The following is an 18,917-nucleotide window of genomic DNA, read 5'->3' as shown; positions in this document are numbered from 1 at the left end:
TATCACATGTGTACATTTGAAGCTGCTACCTGTCTGGCTTGCTATCTACTCCTGGGGGCCTCTTGAGGCAAAAAAGAGATCCAAAAGCTGGCCAGGAACTCTGGAAACCAGTGCATAGCTCCCCACCCCTGATAAATCAGGTTCTCTGGGTTTCTGGCATTGTTTATGTTTCTGTGGGGAAGATCTGAGGAATGATCCCAGGGGTTTTGCTGGAGCAAAAAGAGACCATTGCTCACAATTAAGAATTCTGCTTCATGAAATGACATTTTTCTTCACTCCCTAAATTTGTAGCATTGCAACGAGTGAGACACTGGAGATCATTTAGATCTACAACTCTTAATAACTGTGTTCTCATTACCTTGAGAATTTTGCCTGCTCGCTTTCCAAACACTATTTCTAAATTTTAAGTTAATGCTATAAATCAAAGGACAGAAGGAGCATTATATAGAGGCAGAATTCTTAACTGGAAGGGCAGTACTCTAATTCCACTCCACTCCCCCCCCCCCCACCTATGCTTTTTGGGGTTCTTGCTCTTCCTCCATGGACATGGTATCTAAACTGTGATGCTAACCTCACCTCCACAAACAGAACAATACATGTTTATGAAATAGGATTGCCATGGTAATTGACCTGTTGCTGGGATTGAGGAATCTAAGTGGGGAAAGGTTGGTGGAAATAAGTTTTACATGGGTGCTAGTATTAGTAAGTTGAAGAAAAAGAATTGCAGTGAATGCTTGAATAAACTGCCCATGCCTCAGTTCTGGGACTAATTTAGAAATACTGGTAGTTAAAACAGAAAAATGATGTGGGGTGGTACAATCAATCAAACATGGCCTTTTCTATCCAAGCCTATTTCTCTATTACTAGTAAACTAGTCATGAACAATTCTAAGATATTTTGGTATCACCCGAGGTTTGGTTCCAGGACCAAACATGGTTATCAAAATCCATGATTGTTCATGACAAAGTAAAATGGTGTTCCTTAGTAGCAAAATGTGGATCCTTAACTGGATTTATTGTGCATAATTCCTTATTTCAGGGTTTTATCATAATAACTACAATTATGTTAGTTCAGTATACAGTGTTCCCTTGCTACTTTGCGGTTCACTTTTTGCTCCCTCGCTGTTTCACGGTTTTTTTTGTGGTCCAAGGCACTCTTAGAATGCCTTGGACCTTAATGCTATCTAATCAAAAGTGATATCTATCTATCAAACCAATTAAACAACATAAAACAACTCTCAAAAGGACTAGGCCACTTGGCTTTCTCACATGAGCTCTCGCCCCACCCCCAGAAGGGAAAGCTTCACTGGCCTGGGAGTTGCAGGTTTACAGCCTTCTCTGCCAAATTGCTGCCCACCTCACCAAATTAAAACAACTTCAGTGCAAAATGGGCTTTCAAAGGAGAGAAACAAATATAGTGTCCCTACTTCATAGATTTTCACTTATTGCGGGTGGTCCTGGAACGTAACCCCCGCGATAAGTGAGGGAACACTGTACCGATAGATGCCAGATAAATGTACAAGGGTTGAATGAAAAGTAATGCCTCCACCTTCGTAACTCCTCAACAGATGGCAGTACTGGTATGTGGCAGGTACTGGCTTGTTCAGTAGACTCCCCTCTACAGTTCCATTTAGAGGGAAGCCTTAGCATTGAACAGTTATGTTGTTAAAGTGTGAAGTATGGAACCCTGCACAGACAGTCGGTCAATGTGAATTAAGCAACGTGCAGTCATTGAATTCTTGACAGCAGAAGGTGTCACCCCAAAGGAGATTCATCAGAGAATGCAAGCTGTTTATGGTGGTTGTGTTGCTGTGAGTACTGTGCATCGTTGGGCGAGTAAGTTTAAAGATGTTGAGGTGGGAACATCTGACTTGTGTGACAAATAAAGAGTTGGACGTCCTGTGACAGCAACCACCAAGTTTCACAAGCAAAAGGTTGACAGATTGATTCAGGACAATTATCGTATCACTAAGAGAGAAATTTCAAACATAATCGGCATTTCACAAGAACGTGTGGATCACATTATTGCTTTGCTTGGCTATTGGAAGATCTGTGCATGTCTGAAATGAAAGTGCACAGACTTGAAATTTTCCAGGAACTTCTCTCCCGTTATGAGAAGTTCCTGTCCATTCAATTGTGACAGGAGACGAAATGTGGGTACACCATTACGACCCGGAGACGAAGCGTCAGTCTATGGAATATCGACACAAAGACTCACCCCAGAAAAAGAAATTCAAGACACAGCCCTCAGCTAGAAAAGTCATGGCAACAGTGTTCTGGGATGCAGATGGTGTTATCCATGTTGATTTCCTTGAATGTGGAACAACAATAAATTCAGAGCTGTACATCACAACACTGCAAACTTTGAAACGACGGCTAACAAGGGTCCTAAAGGAAAAGGGAAATGTTTTCCTGCAGCATGACAATGCCAGACCACACACTTCACATGCCACCACAGCAGAACTTCAGAGACTGGATCTCACCACCGTATGGCATCCTCCATACAGTCCAGATTTAGCACCATCTGACTTCCATCTGTTCCCTATAATGAAAGAAGATCTGAGGGGACATCATTATGCTTCTGATGAAGACGTTGAGAGAACTGTGAGACACTGGTTTCAGAAACAGAGTGTCGACTTCTTCCGTGACAGCTTCAGAAAACTTGTTCATTGTTGGTAGAAATGTATCCAATTGTCTGGTGATTATGTGGAAAAGTGAATAGTGGTCGTTAAAGAGCACATTCTAAGGATTATCTCTAGGTTTGATTTATTAAAATATTCCCATCCTTTACTTTGTCCCAAGTAACAAAGGTGAAGGCATTACTTTTCATTCAACCCTCGTAGGTTCTGATTGCTTGAGTTATCAAAAATAGGCCTAACAAATACTATATCCCATATTATACCATGCCATAAACTCTACATTATTTGATATGAATACTGAAATACAGTAATTAAAAGACATTTAAGATAAAGGCAAACTTAATTTAATAGAACACAGTTTTCTGTATTTTAATTTTTTAAAGTATTATTCCTTTGATTTTGGCCAGTTGCTTGAGAATTTTAGCTGCTTGAGTTCCAGTTAACAGGGTGTCTACTTGTAGTAATGTATTTTTATTGTATTTCAGATGAAGGAATGCCATTCCATTTCAACGAGGACACCACAAGTATCAGAGTGGCACAACCTCTGGACCGGGAGGAGCGAGAGAAGTATGAGCTGATTGCAAAGTGTACAGTGAGAGAAGGATCCAAGAAGACTTCCCAGGAAATGGCCTTACTTGTAAATGTGTTTGATGAAGATGATATGCCACCCTTCCTGCCCAATGGCACTAACTCAGCAGATGCTGTGGTAGAGTTCAGCCGGAAAGAGGTAATATTTCATGAGGATGTACTGCACCACTGGACCTTTACAAGGATACAGAGTCCTGTTGTGCATGGATATCTTGGCCACTTTACACTTTCCCCCGTAATTATGGAACCAACAGATTCATAGTTTAAAGTCTTCTTCTAAAGGCGTGTACATAGAATCATAGAATCATAGAATCATAGAATAGTAGAGTTGGAAGAGACCACATGGGCCATCTAGTCCAACCCCCTGCTAAGAAGCAGGAAATCGCATTCAAAGCACCCCCGACAGATGGCCATCCAGCCTCTGCTTAAAAGCCTCCAAGGAAGGAGCCTCCACCACGGCCCCGGGGAGAGAGTTCCACTGTCGAACAGCTCTCACGGTGAGGAAGTTCTTCCTGATGTTCAGGTGGAATCTCCTTTCCTGTAGTTTGAAGCCATTGTTCTGTGTCCTAGTCTGCAGGGCAGCAGAAAACAAGCTTGCTCCCTCTTCCCTATGACTTCCCTTCACATATTTGTACATGGCTATCATGTCTCCTCTCAGCCTTCTCTTCTACAGGCTAAACATGCCCAGCTCTTTAAGCCGCTCCTCATAGGGCTTGTTCTCCAGACCTTTGATCATTTTAGTCGCCCTCCTCTGGACACTTTCCAGCTTGTCAACATCTCCCTTCAACTTGGCTTTTTTAGCAGCCGCATCACATTGTTGGCTCATGTTTAACTTGTTGTCCACGAGGACTCCAAGGTCTTTTTCGCACACACTGCTATCAAGCCAGGCGTCCCCCATTCTGTATCTTTGATTTCCATTTTTTCTGCCGAAGTGAAGTATCTTGCATTTGTCCCTGTTGAACTTCATTTTGTTAGTTTGGGCCCATCTCGTTTTGAATTCTGCTCCTGTCTTCTGGAGTGTTAGCTATCCCTCCCAGTTTTGTGTCGTCTGCAAACTTGATGATCGTGCCTTCTAACCCTTCGTCTAAGTCGTTAATAAAGATGTTGAACAGAACCGGGCTTACTCATTTAAAATGTATTAATATACTTACTTGAAAACTTTTAGTCAGGTAAGATAGAGTGGCTCATAAATATAAAAGTAATATTAGTATGCATGGATGTGAAGGATATTTATCAGATTTCTCACCCTTTCTGGGAATGTGTTTTTTGGCAAGCTGAGACTGCAGAAAATTTAGACAGCTTCCCTGAGAATTTATTTTTATCCCCCCGTGTAACAACAGATATCAGGGGGGGGGAAAATCCCAGTGGGGTTCCTGCAATTTGTTGAAAAGCATCTGTACAAAACTGGCATCCAGGCCTTTTGTTAAGTAAAGCATGCCATTCTATTATACCCCCATTCCCAATAGGAAATGGTTATCTTAAAAATTCAAATACTTAGAAAATATGCAAAACCTTATTGCCTCTTGTCTGGCAAGAATTTAAAAAATGAGAGGGTTTTTTTTTGTTTTCCTTGTTTGGAACATAACATAGAAGGATATGCATTGCATGCCTGGCAGTATAATATTCCCTGCCAGGGATGCATATCTGGGAATTATCTGACCTGCCAGGTATTGTTGAACTGTGGCTTTCATTGGTGCTAGTCAGCATTGAATGATGGGAGCTATGGTTCAGTTACAAGCAGAGGACCACTAGAAAAATAAAATGTCACATACTTTGAAATCACTGGAAAAAGCTTTTCCCCAGGATACAAATTAGACATTTTTTTAAAATATGAAAATGTGATGTCAACACTCTTGGGCTCCTTCTACACTGCAATATAAAATCTTAATTGTCTGCTTTGATCTGGATTATATGGCAATATAGACTCATATAATCCAGTACAAAGCAGATAATGTGGATTATCTACTTTGATATTCTGGATTATATGGCAATATAGAAGGGACCTCAGTTAAAAGTCACTTTACTTATTACCTTAGGAACATCAATGTATTGTGTCTGTAAAGCAATTGCAACATTTTGTTTGGCATAAAAGTTATCACGTTTAGTGTATAGTCTTCCCCTACTTATCACTGGGGTTAGGTTCCAGGACCACCCGCAATAAGAGAAAATCCGCAAAGTAGGGAAACTATATTTATTTTAATATTTATACATTATTTTAGTAGTTATACACTATTTTAAGTCTTTATCAACCAATCATGTGTTGATAAATCGCCTCCTCCTCCTGTTGCCTCTTGGGCTCCTTTTCTCTCCCTTTGGCTTCTCCTTCCTCCCTTCTTTAGGCTGTAAATTGTAATTTTTTATGATTTATAATAGTCTTTTAGAGTGTATTGAAAAACTGCAAAACAGCGAATCCGCGAAAAGTGAACCGTGAAGTAGTGAGGGAACACTGTATTCAGTTTTTTGTTACAAATGTAGCTATGGTAAAAAAAAATTCTTTAGTTTTATCAGTTTGTTAAGAACAAACTAAAACAGACGCAAACAGAAGTAATACAAAGGAAAATATTATTCTCTGCTAGTTCTCCATAGCATCAAATAGGCATAAGGGGTTAATTCCCATATAAAGAAATTAGGAATAGAAATCCAGATAAGGACATACAATGTAAATTGACTATGTATGTTATACTGTTACATAGTCCTTGTCTTACATATTTCAGCGATAATTCTCAAAAAACTAATAAATGTTTCAATTTTTTTCCTGAAGAAAAAAAGCTTTAGGAAACAATGGAAGAAACGGAGAGTTTTGTGAAATTTTCTGTAGGCTATTTCTGGCCTTTTATATTGGGAAAGACTACACAATTTCTGTCTCCGATCCCTGCCCTTTGTCTTAGAATCTTAAAGACAATAAAAAGAAAGGAGATGAAGATAGAAAAACATCAAGTGTAGGTTCGAGTTCATGACCAGCAGGTGGAGACAGTTGAGACAGGATGGTGGCATGGCTGCCAACTGGTTTGAGGAGGCACAAAGGTGCTGGCCTCTCCACAGAAAAGATGGAGTGTGAAGATAAGAGTTTGGAGATGCTCATCAATATAAATTGACTATGGTTGTCTATTATATGTAAATAAAGAAATGAATTCAAAAAGATTGACCAGAGCAACTGGATGTATTTCTAATTTCAAAAGTAACTCATTAGTGCAAAACTATCTCACTGCAATCTAATGTTTCTTCATTTGTGTTGCTTATGAATTTGAGAGCAAATGCATGTACATATTCAGAGGATTTCTTGGGTATGTAGAAATATATACAATATAATTAAAGAAAAAGAGATTTAAATCAGCCAGAGACCATATGGCTTCTTGGGCCTATGGTACATTGAAAGTACAGTACACGGAAAATCAAGCCTGTAGAGATTTAAAACAAATCTTTGAGTAAGTAATGTCATTGTCTTGAGGGGAAACCTGAGTTTATGTTTGCTTCAATGTTTGTTTATATTATTTTAATGTTAAACACCAATCCATATTTTGAGTTCAGAAAAACAGTGAGGGTATTTTCAGGCTGTTAGACACTTCATTATGTCAGTTCATAACATCTATTGCTTAAAAAACCTATCATCTGTCTTCACTGTTGAAGAGCTACTGTATACCCTTGATCTTCATTGCTGCTAAAGCGGATGGCTGTACTCTTTGAAATCTATATTTATGTATCTTCAAAACATCATTTCTTTGCAAGGATGCACATATGCAGCTATTTCTGATAGAGGCATGTGTGAATCTGTTTGTTTTTCTTTCTCACACATTCAAATGTTTTTGATTTCAAGTCTTTCTGTCAAATTTATGAAGACAGTAGCAAATTTGGAAACTTGTTAGAGAAAATGAATGGAAAAAGTCCTCCTTTTGTGCTGCTAAATTGAGTAAAGTATAGCTTTTCTTAGCAACCAGAGAACCATTCTCAAAGCTGAACCGCCTGTTAGGTGGTTCTGCATTACAAATAGTTGATTAAATAAAGATTCAAAGCCAGATATTTTAAGAGCCAAGCTCTCCAAGTTTTATACCTCACTTGCCTTACTTTTTATTTTATGAAGAAATATGCAAAGTTCTTTAAAAAAATGGGCTAAACAAATGTCTCATCCATCCTTAATTAGAGCTCTCATTAATACAATTTCAGAATTTATATAAAATATCCCAACAGATATATTACAACGGATACACAATTTTAAATGTAGGCATTCTATTTACCTGGATGCCAGATTTTGCTGAAGACATACTTCCCATATTTGGGTGTTTGCTGCCATCAGCAGGCCAACATGATCCTTGTTCAGTTTCACCATCCACATCTACTTTTTAATCTATAGTACTGAAAGTGAAGGATCAATGCATACTATTAAAATAACTTAAATAACTGGCCATCAGCAAGATTGATCATAGTGTGAGATAGCATATATGTAGAGGACACGACCAACCATCCAGGTCATATAAAGGTCCTTTCCTGGGCAAGTTAAAATAAATGAGACCCGCACAGCAACACTACTTGCTGAATTGGATTCAGAGCTTTAATACTTCAGTCTTTTAAATGAGGACTTTAAATGAGGGCTGGGTCTGGTCCTTTCTATTTTTGCAGCTTTCATTGCCACAGCAAATTTGCTTTAAAAGTGCAAGCATTATTGTAAAGCAGAATTGCTCCCCTGATAGTACAATTCTGATGTAAAACAAGGCATGTGCTTCCCATTCTTCTTGTTTCCCAAAAAATGTGTGTGAGTATATATAGGATGTTGACACCTTCATTGTGCTGTTAAAGTATGTCAGATAGGAGAGTGAGTTTAGGGGGATCTAATGTAATCCCCAATCCTGAGTATTTCCATCAACTACATAAATAAATCCAACATAAGCTTTCTGACCACAGTCACAAAGCTGTATAAAGAGAAAATCTTAAAGTACTGTGATTTCCTTTCTAGTCACATATTCATTGACTATACTGCCAGAATTTCATAGCATTCTTTCTAATTTCAATTTCAGGGTCCACAGCACTGGAGCTAAAACCAGTCAAATGAGAACAGGAGTCTATGGGGGGTTGTCAGACTACTTGGGTGAACCCCAATATATGTAGATATGCAGAACATTTAAAAACAAACTCAAGGGGCTTCACAATAAAAGCATTCCAGTAAAGGCAGAACATATCATCATCATCAAAACCCAAACTTTCTCCCAAAATTGGGACATAAAGTGGTTCACTGGCTTCTGGAAAACATTCAGTGTTAAATGTCAGTTGAAAAAGAAAGCAGTGAAGTGGAGGTATTGAGAGAGAATGGTTGAGTCCCTTACAGCTTATCCTAGAAACTTTCTAGGATAGAGATGACTCTCAGCAGGAATGCTCCTGCTACATTGAGGCAGAAGCAGTGAGGCAGCTTGATGCAGACTTGTATATACTAATGCGGAACATTCACTCCTGCTCTGGCATGCTCTGGAATATAATTTTACATATAAGATAATGTAGTAAAGTTTGAATTTTTGTTTTTGAAAGATAACCAGGCGGGAAGCAGTCCCACCAACATTTGGGATAGTTTTTGTTCGTAGCTTTTGGTCTGAAGTGCTGCACCTGCAGTTTTGCCAAAACTAGGAGCTGATGATACCCTGTAGAACTTAGGAATTTCTGCCTTCGCAAGGTTCAGCCTTTTCATCGGGCAGGATGAAGATATCTGGCACAGGCAGCATATTTTGGAATGATATTAAAATTTAGGAACATATCAGTCGTGTTATGATAATGTTTATCTAACATTTTTGGCACATAGGCATTTGTCTTTTCTTCCAAAGGCATTACACTGTTTTAAATACTGTAAATCTGGTTGATGAAAGGAAATAAGAGTGTCGTGTTCTCTGTTCAAACAATGACCAGTTCACTGTCTGTACACATTTATTACAAAATTGTAACAAAGACTGGACAGTGTTTTGCTCATTCTGAAAAGATCTCTTATATTTACACAACAGAAGATTTTATCAATTGTGTTAATTGTTGAAATTTTGGGATGTGAAGGATATTTGCAAAATTCCTTTTTCTTCACATGATAAGATGATTTCTGCTGTGTTTCTACAATTATAATACTATTTATGTATAAAATCTGGGTTTTTTTTCATTTTGTGAAGCAAAACAATAATAAGCATATAGAAGTTTTCTTTCCAACCTGCGTTCCATCCCTAGGCATACGGCCGAGAAGGTGCTACCAACGCCCCTCCTGTCCCTGCTACTATTCAATGCTAGGTCTATTGTCAACAAAACTGCTACCCTCTCTGACTTTATTCTCGATGAAGCAGTGGACCTGGTTTGTATTACAGAGACCTGGATCCGTGAAGGTGATAACATTCCCTCACATGAATTGACACCTCCAGGCTTTCAGATATTTCAACAGTCATGGAGTGGGGGTTGGGGTGGAGGGGTAGCAATACTCTCCCGTGATTATTTTAACATCAAAGCTATTCCAACTCCAGTGTGTTGGTGTGGTCCTGGCTAGCAGGGAATCCCTAGCCATTCTTGTAGTTTACTGCACACCTGGGTCTCCGGGAGAGAGTCTGCTGAATTTATTAGATCTTGTGGCGGACTGGGTCCTGAAGTTCCCCAGACTTATTGTTCTGGGTGACTTTAATGTACATGTCGAGGCACTGCCACCTTCATCAGTGACTAAGGACCTAGTACCAACCTTTGAAGCTCTGGGGCTCTCACTACTCAAGACTCGCTCTACTCATCGGGCCGGCCACACTCTGGACCTGATTTTTAATATCGGAGTACGAACATCTCTATCCACGGTAATTGATGTTCCCTGGCCTGATCACGCTGTCCTGAAGGCCCGGATTGAGATTCCATCTCCTCCTCCCCATCCAGCCACACCAATCTTTGCTCGGTCTAGGAGACTCATGGAACCTGCTAGGTTCTTGAATGCCCTTAAGGGCCTGGGAACTGTGTGCATCACTCTCAATGAGCTGGTCGACAACTGGAATGTCAGTTTGTTGGCTGCCTTGGATGAGATTGCCCCCAGACGCCTCCTTCGCCCTCACCGGAATCACTCCCCCTGGTACACTAATGAGCTACGGACAATCAAGCAAGCACGAAAGCGGCTGGAACATCGGTGGCGACGGAAACCCGACGAGGTGTCACTGTCCGCTTTCAAGGCTTTTCGCAGGTCCTACGAATCAGCCATCAAGGATGCTAAAAAATCTTACAATTCCTCCTTAATAGCCTCTGCTAGATCGCGCCCAGCTCAAGTATTCAAAATCGTTCGTGCTTTGACCAGTCCGGCTCCCTTAGTCCAAAACCCAGCAACCACGGCTCTTACAGCAGAGGCATTCCAGAAGTTTTTCACTGATAAAATCACCGTGCTTCGGCAGGAACTGCCCCCTACAGTTGATACCTTAAGTGAGTTTGAGACTTTGTGGCCGCTTAGTGGGCCTATCCTTGACCGATTTACTCCGCTTGACAAGGAAGATGTCGCTAGGATCCTAGCTGTTGCAAAACCAACCACCTGCTCCCTTGATCCATGTCCCTCCTGGCTGGTGAAGAGCTGCCTGGAAGGTCTACTCGATCCGTTGAGTAATATAATCAATGGCTCTCTTGAACAGGGGGTCTTTCCGGACAACCTAAAAGAGGCAAGGGTTCGTCCCTTGCTAAAGAAGCCTAGCTTGGATCCCATGACCCTTGCCAACTATCGTCCTGTCTCCAACCTCCCATTCTTGGGTAAGATGATAGAGCGGGCTGTACTGGGACAATTGCAACAATTTCTGGATGATAGAGCCGGCCTGGACCCTTTCCAGTCAGGCTTCTGCCCTGGCCATGGGACGGAGACAGTCCTGGTTGCCATTACAGATGAACTTCGTCGCCAGTCTGATAGCGGTGGATCAGCGCTACTGGTTCTTCTCGACCTTACCACAGCGTTTGACACCGTTGACTACGATCTAATGATTCACCGTCTCGCCATGTCTGGAGTTCGTGGTCAGGCCCTCAATTGGTTCAACTCATTTCTGCGAAACCGGAGCCAATGCGTGGAGTATATGGATCAAGTCTCCGACAGATCTCCCCTCCTATGTGGGGTACCCCAAGGTGCAATTCTCTCCCCTCTTCTCTTCAACATCTACGTTAGACCCCTTGCTAGTTTGGTTCGGAGTTTCGGCCTAGACTGCTATCAATATGCGGACGACACCCAACTCCTTCTGTGCTTGTAGCCTGGAGCAATGTCAATACCAGACAATTTCACCTGATGTCTGGAGGCTCTGTCGAACTGGCTACGTGCTAGTAGACTGAAGGTGAACCCAGCGAAGACTGAGATTCTCTGGCATGGCCGCTAGATTGGTCTGACCCATTTGCTACCCACCTTCGATGGTGCTGCCCTATCTCCTTCGCCTACCATTAAGAGCCTGGGTGTCATTTTAGATTCACAGCTGACAATGGAAACTCAAGTCGCTGCTGCCAGCAAACAGGCCTTTTTCCACCTATGACAAGTGAGGCAACTGGCACCCTATCTATCTGATGAGGCGCTGGCAACAGTCATCCATGCCATGCCACGTCTAGGCTGGACTATTGCAACGCCCTGTATGTTGGCCTTCCGATGTCCACGACCCGAAAGCTCCGTATTGTTCAGAATGTGGCAGCCAGGCTACTCACAAGAACACCCATGAAATGCCATATAACACCAGTGCTGCAGCATCTGCATTGGCTTCCAACTGATTACCGTGGTCTATATAAGATGCTAGTTCTGACCTTTAAAACTCTTTACGGCCAGGGCCCATCGTACTTTAGGAACCGTCTCTCCTTCTCCCATCATCGGAGGTTGCAACAACCATCCCAACGAGACTTACTTCATGTACCGGGTCCTAGAGAAGTGCACTTGGAAAGGACCAGGTGCAGAGCTTTTTCTATTTCTGCCCCTGTCTTATGGAATGCCTTGCCGCCCCATATGAGAGCCATGCGTGAGTTAGGGCCTTTTACCCTAGCACTCAAGACATGGCTCTTTACTAGAGCTTTTAATCTATGTTAATTTTATCAATATTTGTATGTATATATTTTTATCCTTTACAATTTTATCTTGTAAATCGCCTAGAGCATCGTGGATGGAGGGTGATTAATAAGTAATTAAATGATGATGATGATGATGAAGTTAAAATACTAATTTGCCATGCTATCTTTTTGTTAAAGCTGTTTCAGTTTTTTCATCTGTTTTAACTTGTTTTGGTGTGTTTAGTGTTTTTATTATTATTAGTTTCTTCTAACATTTTAAGTTCTACATTCTTTTAAGCTGTTTAAATGTATTTTATTTCCACACCTTTTAAAATCTTACAATATAGAATGGAATATAAATATATTAGCAATTATAAAGCAAATAAGTTGACATAAACAGTCCTTTCAGTGTTTCTAACATGTTTTAATTAAATCCGTTCAAGAAGGCAACCATCACTGTAGCATAGCTATGCAATAATGTGCCATCTACATAAATTGCACGGTTGGTGCAAGTTCTACAGAAATGTTCTTATGAATGTGAAGATTGTCTTGAGCCAAACAGAAAACATTTCCTAAATTTATTAGATGAAGGTACGGGGGGAGATTTGCACTCTGTTGTTCTTACTTGTCTAGCTGGAAATGCACAATATGACTCAATTTGTCTTCTGATCCTCTTCTCTTTTAAAGGGCACAGTTCTTGCAGCATTAATGGTGTATGATGCAGACACCACTCCTATTTTCCCCATAGAGAGTAGCAGAAAAAAGTACACTGGCACCATAAGTTCCTCTGATCCATGGATAAAAGAAACATTTCGGGTGGAGCATAACTTCCATGAGATCTATTTCAGCCCAAATGGCAGCCAAGTGAGGGGAACACGTCATGAATACAGTAAGTTAACATACACACTCTTATAACTAAAGGAAAAATTGTATGCTGCCTAATCAATTTTTTTTTAGAATTATTAGGTGGAATAATAACATACTGTAGTTCTCAGATAAAAAAAACAGTAGACATGCAATAGCTGCTAATACTTTGGAGACAATGATGGTCCTAACACAGAAATAAACATTTTTTCAACCAACAGAAGTTGTATAAAACAGTAAGAGAAAATGCAGTGATATCTTGACTTAAGAGTGTAATTCGTTCTGTGACTGAGCTCTTAGCTCAAAACCCTCTTATTTCAAAGCATATTGAAATGCTATTAATCCATTTGGGCCTCCCGGGAACCCCCCTCCATTTTGTTAGGTATTTTAAAATAAGAAAATGTACTTTATGAATAGCAAATAATGTATAAATTCACATTCACATGGAACAATAAAAAAGAAAGAGAAAAATAAACTTAGAAGCACAAAGTTTTGGCAAGGAAGCACAAAGCAGAAAGTGAAGAGACAGAAGCATTGTTTTCTTCCTATTGTACTTATTCCAGCCTCCCTCCCTCTCTTGCTCTCGCTCTCTCTTCAAGAAGCCAAACATACCAGGAATAAAAATCACATAAGATCAACTAACCGAAAGCTCCTCAAAGTGGGCAAGAGCAGAGTGGACAGCAATCTCTCAAAGCAAACAAGGGCACGAGGCATGGAGACTGCTCCCTTGAAGCCCTAGCTCTGGTGCTAGTGCTCCCTCTAACACTAGCTCTTAACTCTAAACACGGCTCTTATGTCAAAGCAAAACAATGGCTGAGTGGCAGCTCTTAGTTCAAAATACTCTTAAGTTGGGACATTCTTAAGTAGAGGTTGCACTGTATATTTGAATGATGGCCTTGGATGGACTTGTATATTGCCAAACTAATCTGCAAGCTGAGACCTGTTAGGATTTCTGCAATACACTCATTGGGATCTGGATAAACATTTCAGTATTCCATATTAAGTGGATCAACACCAAGCAGATGATCCAACAGGTAGATCTCCCTTTTGTGGACTAAGCCAGTTTTATCATGACAGTTCCTTGATCAATGTTTACACGAAAGCCAGACTGCTGGGCATTGGTGAAGGTTGGCACAGCTGACTTAATCCATTTACTACTGAAAACAAAATTATACATACACAAGTTTATAGCGACCCATGGGAAAGTGTCAGGTCTGTTTGTTGTTTCTTGCTATCTGTAATCAACAGCACAATACTTTTGTACAGGTGCTTCACTGGTTTGTGCAGATTCAGTTGAGCTATTGGTCCAAGTCACATCATATTTATTGGGCTGAATATAGATGTGTCTCCTGAAATAAGGTCAGGATGGCGGTGTTATTTCTAAACTCAAGAAAGTTTAGGCTAAATCTACAATTGTAGCATTAATGCAGTTTGATACCGCTTTAATTGATACAGCTCAGGACTGTGGAATCCTGAAATTGATAGTTTGGTGAGGCACCAGCTCTCTTTGGCAAAGAAGGCTAAATAAAGACTATAAAAGTACAAGCATTGAGCAGGGCAAAGTGGCATCAAACTGCATTTAATTCCATAATGTAAATTTACCCATAGACAGTACATAATTTTCTGAGATCTGATCAACTGGTTTTCTTAATATTTCTATGGTGACCAGAAACAGGTTACTTTAAATTGTAGCCCTTTGACAGTATACTGTGATTTTCTTAAAAGTTCATTTTTGTAGTGAATGGTAAGGACTTTTTGTTCTAAATGAAAGCCAATTCTGGTGTGATCATGGTTTGTTGGACCAAGAGAAAGTGTTCCAATGTGCTACCTCTTGTTACATATGCGATCAGAAATACAAGGTTTCTTGACCTTGTATGGCTAAATGATGGCTATGTTTTATTGTATTTTAGGCTGTTTAACATAATAAAAAGGTTCTCTCCTTCTCACCAGTGCACACTCTTAGCGCTGCTTTCTGTTTGTCTTCTAAAAGAGATCTCTGTACCACATTATGAAAGATCAGATTTCATTATAAGTTCAGTTTTTCCCATGGTGTGGTTTTTTCCATTTTTGTATATCCAAAAGAAATGGAAAATATTTTTATTAATGTCAAGATTGTGATGAGCTTTGTTGTGAAATGAAGTGTCTTTTCTATTAAATGTCTTCACATTTGTAAAGTTTAGGGGGCTGTTTTAAAGCAGTGGTTTTCAACCTGTGGGTGCCCAGATGTTTTGACCCTCAACTCCCAGAAATCCTGACAGCTGGTAAACTGGCTGGAATTACTGGGAGCTGTAGGCCAAAACATCTGGGGACCCACAGGTTGAGAACCACTGTTTTAGAGTAATAAGGTACACACAAAATGACAACAGCAAGTAGCAAAACCCTGTATAGTTGGGAATTTCAAACAAACATGTTTTTTAGTCAGTTGGGAAAAGTGCACGTTCTGTAAAATAAATGAATATGCACATTAAGTAAATTCATTAAGTAAATACATTTCAGTGCCTGTTTCCTGATGTGAATTAAAGATGATATAAGAATGTAGATGGCATTCAGCGAACTGGAACAAAACTGAGAGTTTTAAACATACCTATTGCCCATTTTTCATCTTTCCTCTTCTTTTTTTGTCCACTGGATGTCTCCCTTTGCCAGTTCTTTGCTTTTCCCAAGGGAATCTTGCTTAAGTGCCTTGTTTATTGTGAACTGATTTGTGATTTATGTGTTCTTTTCCCCCTTTTTTATTTTTACAGAACTGGTATTAGACAAGAATATTTCCGTTACTGAAAGTCGCTCCCTCCAGCTGGATGTTATTGTAAATGACACGGAATATCAGGGGGCTAACAAATCCCTAATGCTTCACTTCAATGTCACAATTCTTCCAATCAGCATCCAGTTTTCAAATGTGACTTATCAGTTCACAGTAAACAGAAATGCTGCCAACTTTTCACAAGTAAGGATGTCTTACTCTTTTGCTCCTGTTTTTGGAAATTGGATTTTTAGAAATGAGGCCCCATATAATTCAGTTTGAATTGCATTGTAATGGTCAGTGTAAGGCTGGATCTACAATGCCATATAATCCAGGTTATCAAAGTATTTAATCCAGATTATCTGCTTTGAATTGGCTTATATGTCTACACTGCCATCTAATCCAGTTCAAAGCAGATAATCTGGATTTTATATGACAGGCAGCATAGATGGGGCCTCATATAATGCAGATTGATCCACATTGAGCTGGATTATATGTCTACACTGGCACATAATCCAGTTCAATGCAGTTAATCTGCGTTCTGAAAGTGGATTGTATGACAGTGTAGATAAGGCCTGAGTCATCATGTGAAGAAATGTGTATATGAATGGACATTCTCCAGAGGTTGATAATTTGGATTTTAATGGCATCTGAAGACAGCAGAAATCCTGTCATGTGTTTAGTTTGTATTTTAGAGAGGCACTAGCTGTGCCCGGCCACGCGTTGCTGTGGCATTGACTGGTGGTGTTGGTGAGAAATTTGAGTTAGTGGTTGTCACGCCCAGGCAGCGGAGCACTAAGAACCAGACACAGAGGCCAAATATAATCTAATATCTTTATTAAGAAAATGTTATAGAAGAATAAAAACAAGTAGAAAATGTAGTCCAGGAATAGACCTTTCAAAGAAGGTCAAATATAGTCCAGAGTTATTTTGTCCATTATATTATATTAGAGTTCAAAGTTGTAATCCCATAACCGAAACACACTCTACTTTCAAGCCGTAGAGTGGGGAAACGTCCAACGATGTTTTCTGAGGTTCAAAGTAAGTCCAAGGCAAGAACTGGAGACAAGACTAGATACTTGAGACAAAAATCCAAGGCTGGAAACAAGACGAGATAGTTCTTGAAAACTTGACAAGGCAAAGCGAGGCACGGCGAAGGCAAGGAAACTGGGGTTGTAGACTTAACACAGTCTACACTAGAACAGGAGCCGAAGTTACTCCTGAAGTTGATCAGTTGACTCCGCATGGATTTCCCTGTGTGGGTAACTTTTAAGAGCTTCAATCTTCCTGCAAAGCAGGTGTCCAAAGCTTCCTTTCCCAAGGGAAAGAGAAGCGAAACACATCTTTCTGCAGCTGCAATCCTCCCTGCAAATTCCCAAGAGAAACTTGGCTAATTAGAGTCTTGTTTGGCTGCTAATCTGAGACTTCTCCTTGTTATTTCTTTCTCGCGCCGACTCGCCACATAGGAATGTTTTCTTGAAAAGGGGGGAGAAACACTGGGAGAAACCGATTCAAGGTCTCTTCTAATTAAGTCCTGGGTAGATTCGTCAACAACAGGCATCTGGAAGAAATCAGTCTCTTGCTGAGACGGCAGAAAACCCATGTTTTCGTCATCATTATCCATGATGGCACTAGGATCAGAACTCTGAGACCCATGAGACATCACAGTGGTGGTATTGAATGTCTGTTGTATGGTTGTCTTTATATTTAGTATGTATTTGGTTGTTTGTGTACTGTGAAAGTGGTGAGAGTAGAGGGGGTCTTTGTCGCTGTGTAGTATTGTATTCATACATTGTCCAAGTGTTGTGAATGGTTAGATTGTGTCTTGGTGCATAGTAGAAAGGATTGGGGTGGATGGCCGTTAGGGGTGTCTCCAAATTATTGGATTGTATAGTTGTATTATTATTATTATTGTTATTGTTATTGTTATCATGATTGTTATCTTTATTATCATCATTATTATTATTATATAGTGGGTGGATGGCCATTTGTCAGGAGTGTTTGGATTGTGTGGTCTTGCATGGTAGAGGAGGTTGTACTGGATGATTCTTAGGGGTGTCTGCAAACATGAGGATTCCGTGATATTATTAGTATTATTATCAAGAGGCTGTATGGCCATCTGTTGGGAATGTTTGGATTGTGTTCTCCATGGCAGGAAAGGGTTGGACTGGATGGCCTTTAGGGGTCTCTCCTATCTCTGTGACTGTAGGATTCTATTATTATTTTGATTGTGGAGATATTGGCTGGCCATCTGTCAGGAGTGTTTGGATTGTGTCCTCCTGTATGGTAGAAGGAAGTTTTACTAGATGATTGTTAGGGGTCTCTGCAAACCTTAGGATTCTATGTTGTTGTTGTTGTTGTTATTGAGAGGCTGGGTGGCCATCTGTTGGGAATGCTTGGATTGTGTCCTGCATGGCAGATTGTGGGAGGTGTTAGCTGGCCCTGATTGTTTAGTGTCTGGAATTCCCCTGTTTTAAGAGTGTTGTTTTTTATTTGGTGTTGTGATTTTAAGCTTGTTAAAATATTAGGAGTCAGATTGTGTTGATTGCCATGGTTCATAGCATATATTTAAAATATTTAGTATTAAAATGGGTTGGATATTGTAGAAGGTTGGATAAGGGAGAGTGTAGTGGAGATAAATAATTTGGATAATGGGCGGGCGCTAGGACCCAGGGTTTTTCCGATTGCCTGCCTTTCCTCTACCCGGCATGGCTCCCTACGTCCGTGGTTCTCTCCTTTTAGTGAGGGAAAGTGGGTGCCGCCATTGTTGCTCTTCTGGTTAGGAGGAGCAGGAGGAGCAGGGAGAGTGCCGTTGACATGCTGGTCATGGGAGGAGGGCAGAGGCTCTGCCGTAGCTGAGACGCCTGGGGTGGGAGGCTGGGAGGGGAGATGAGAAGGAGTGCGCAAGCGTAGATGGTGCGTTGTGGGTTCTGTCCATGTGGAGGTGCGTGACGTGATCTTTTGTTGTTTCAACCTTAAGGCGTGGATGTTGTATTGTGCGGTGAAATTGCTAGGTTGGGGGGTGTTTACTTTTGTTGTTTTGCTCGGTGCTGGGATTCCATTACCATTTTATATATATATATATATATATAGATATTAAACTATGGTTAGTTG

At 40.4% G+C, this 18,917-nt stretch overlaps 1 protein-coding gene across 1 annotated transcript in view; it reads left to right on the top strand.

Annotated features, from left to right (window-relative positions):
• Window positions 1-18,917, top strand: part of ret (ret proto-oncogene) — a 167,513-nt gene that overhangs the window by 78,956 nt on the left and 69,640 nt on the right. The window contains exons 4-6 of the mRNA XM_062975848.1: window positions 3,124-3,365; window positions 12,887-13,088; window positions 15,808-16,007. Coding sequence (XP_062831918.1) covers window positions 3,124-3,365; window positions 12,887-13,088; window positions 15,808-16,007 — 644 coding nt within the window. The remainder of the gene's footprint in view (window positions 1-3,123; window positions 3,366-12,886; window positions 13,089-15,807; window positions 16,008-18,917) is intronic.

The sequence above is a fragment of the Anolis carolinensis genome, chromosome 3 (assembly GCF_035594765.1).
Source record: "Anolis carolinensis isolate JA03-04 chromosome 3, rAnoCar3.1.pri, whole genome shotgun sequence".
Classification (NCBI taxonomy): domain Eukaryota; kingdom Metazoa; phylum Chordata; class Lepidosauria; order Squamata; family Dactyloidae; genus Anolis; species Anolis carolinensis.
The sequence above is the reverse complement of the archived record's forward strand: the minus strand, read 5'-3'. Positions and strand labels throughout refer to the sequence as shown.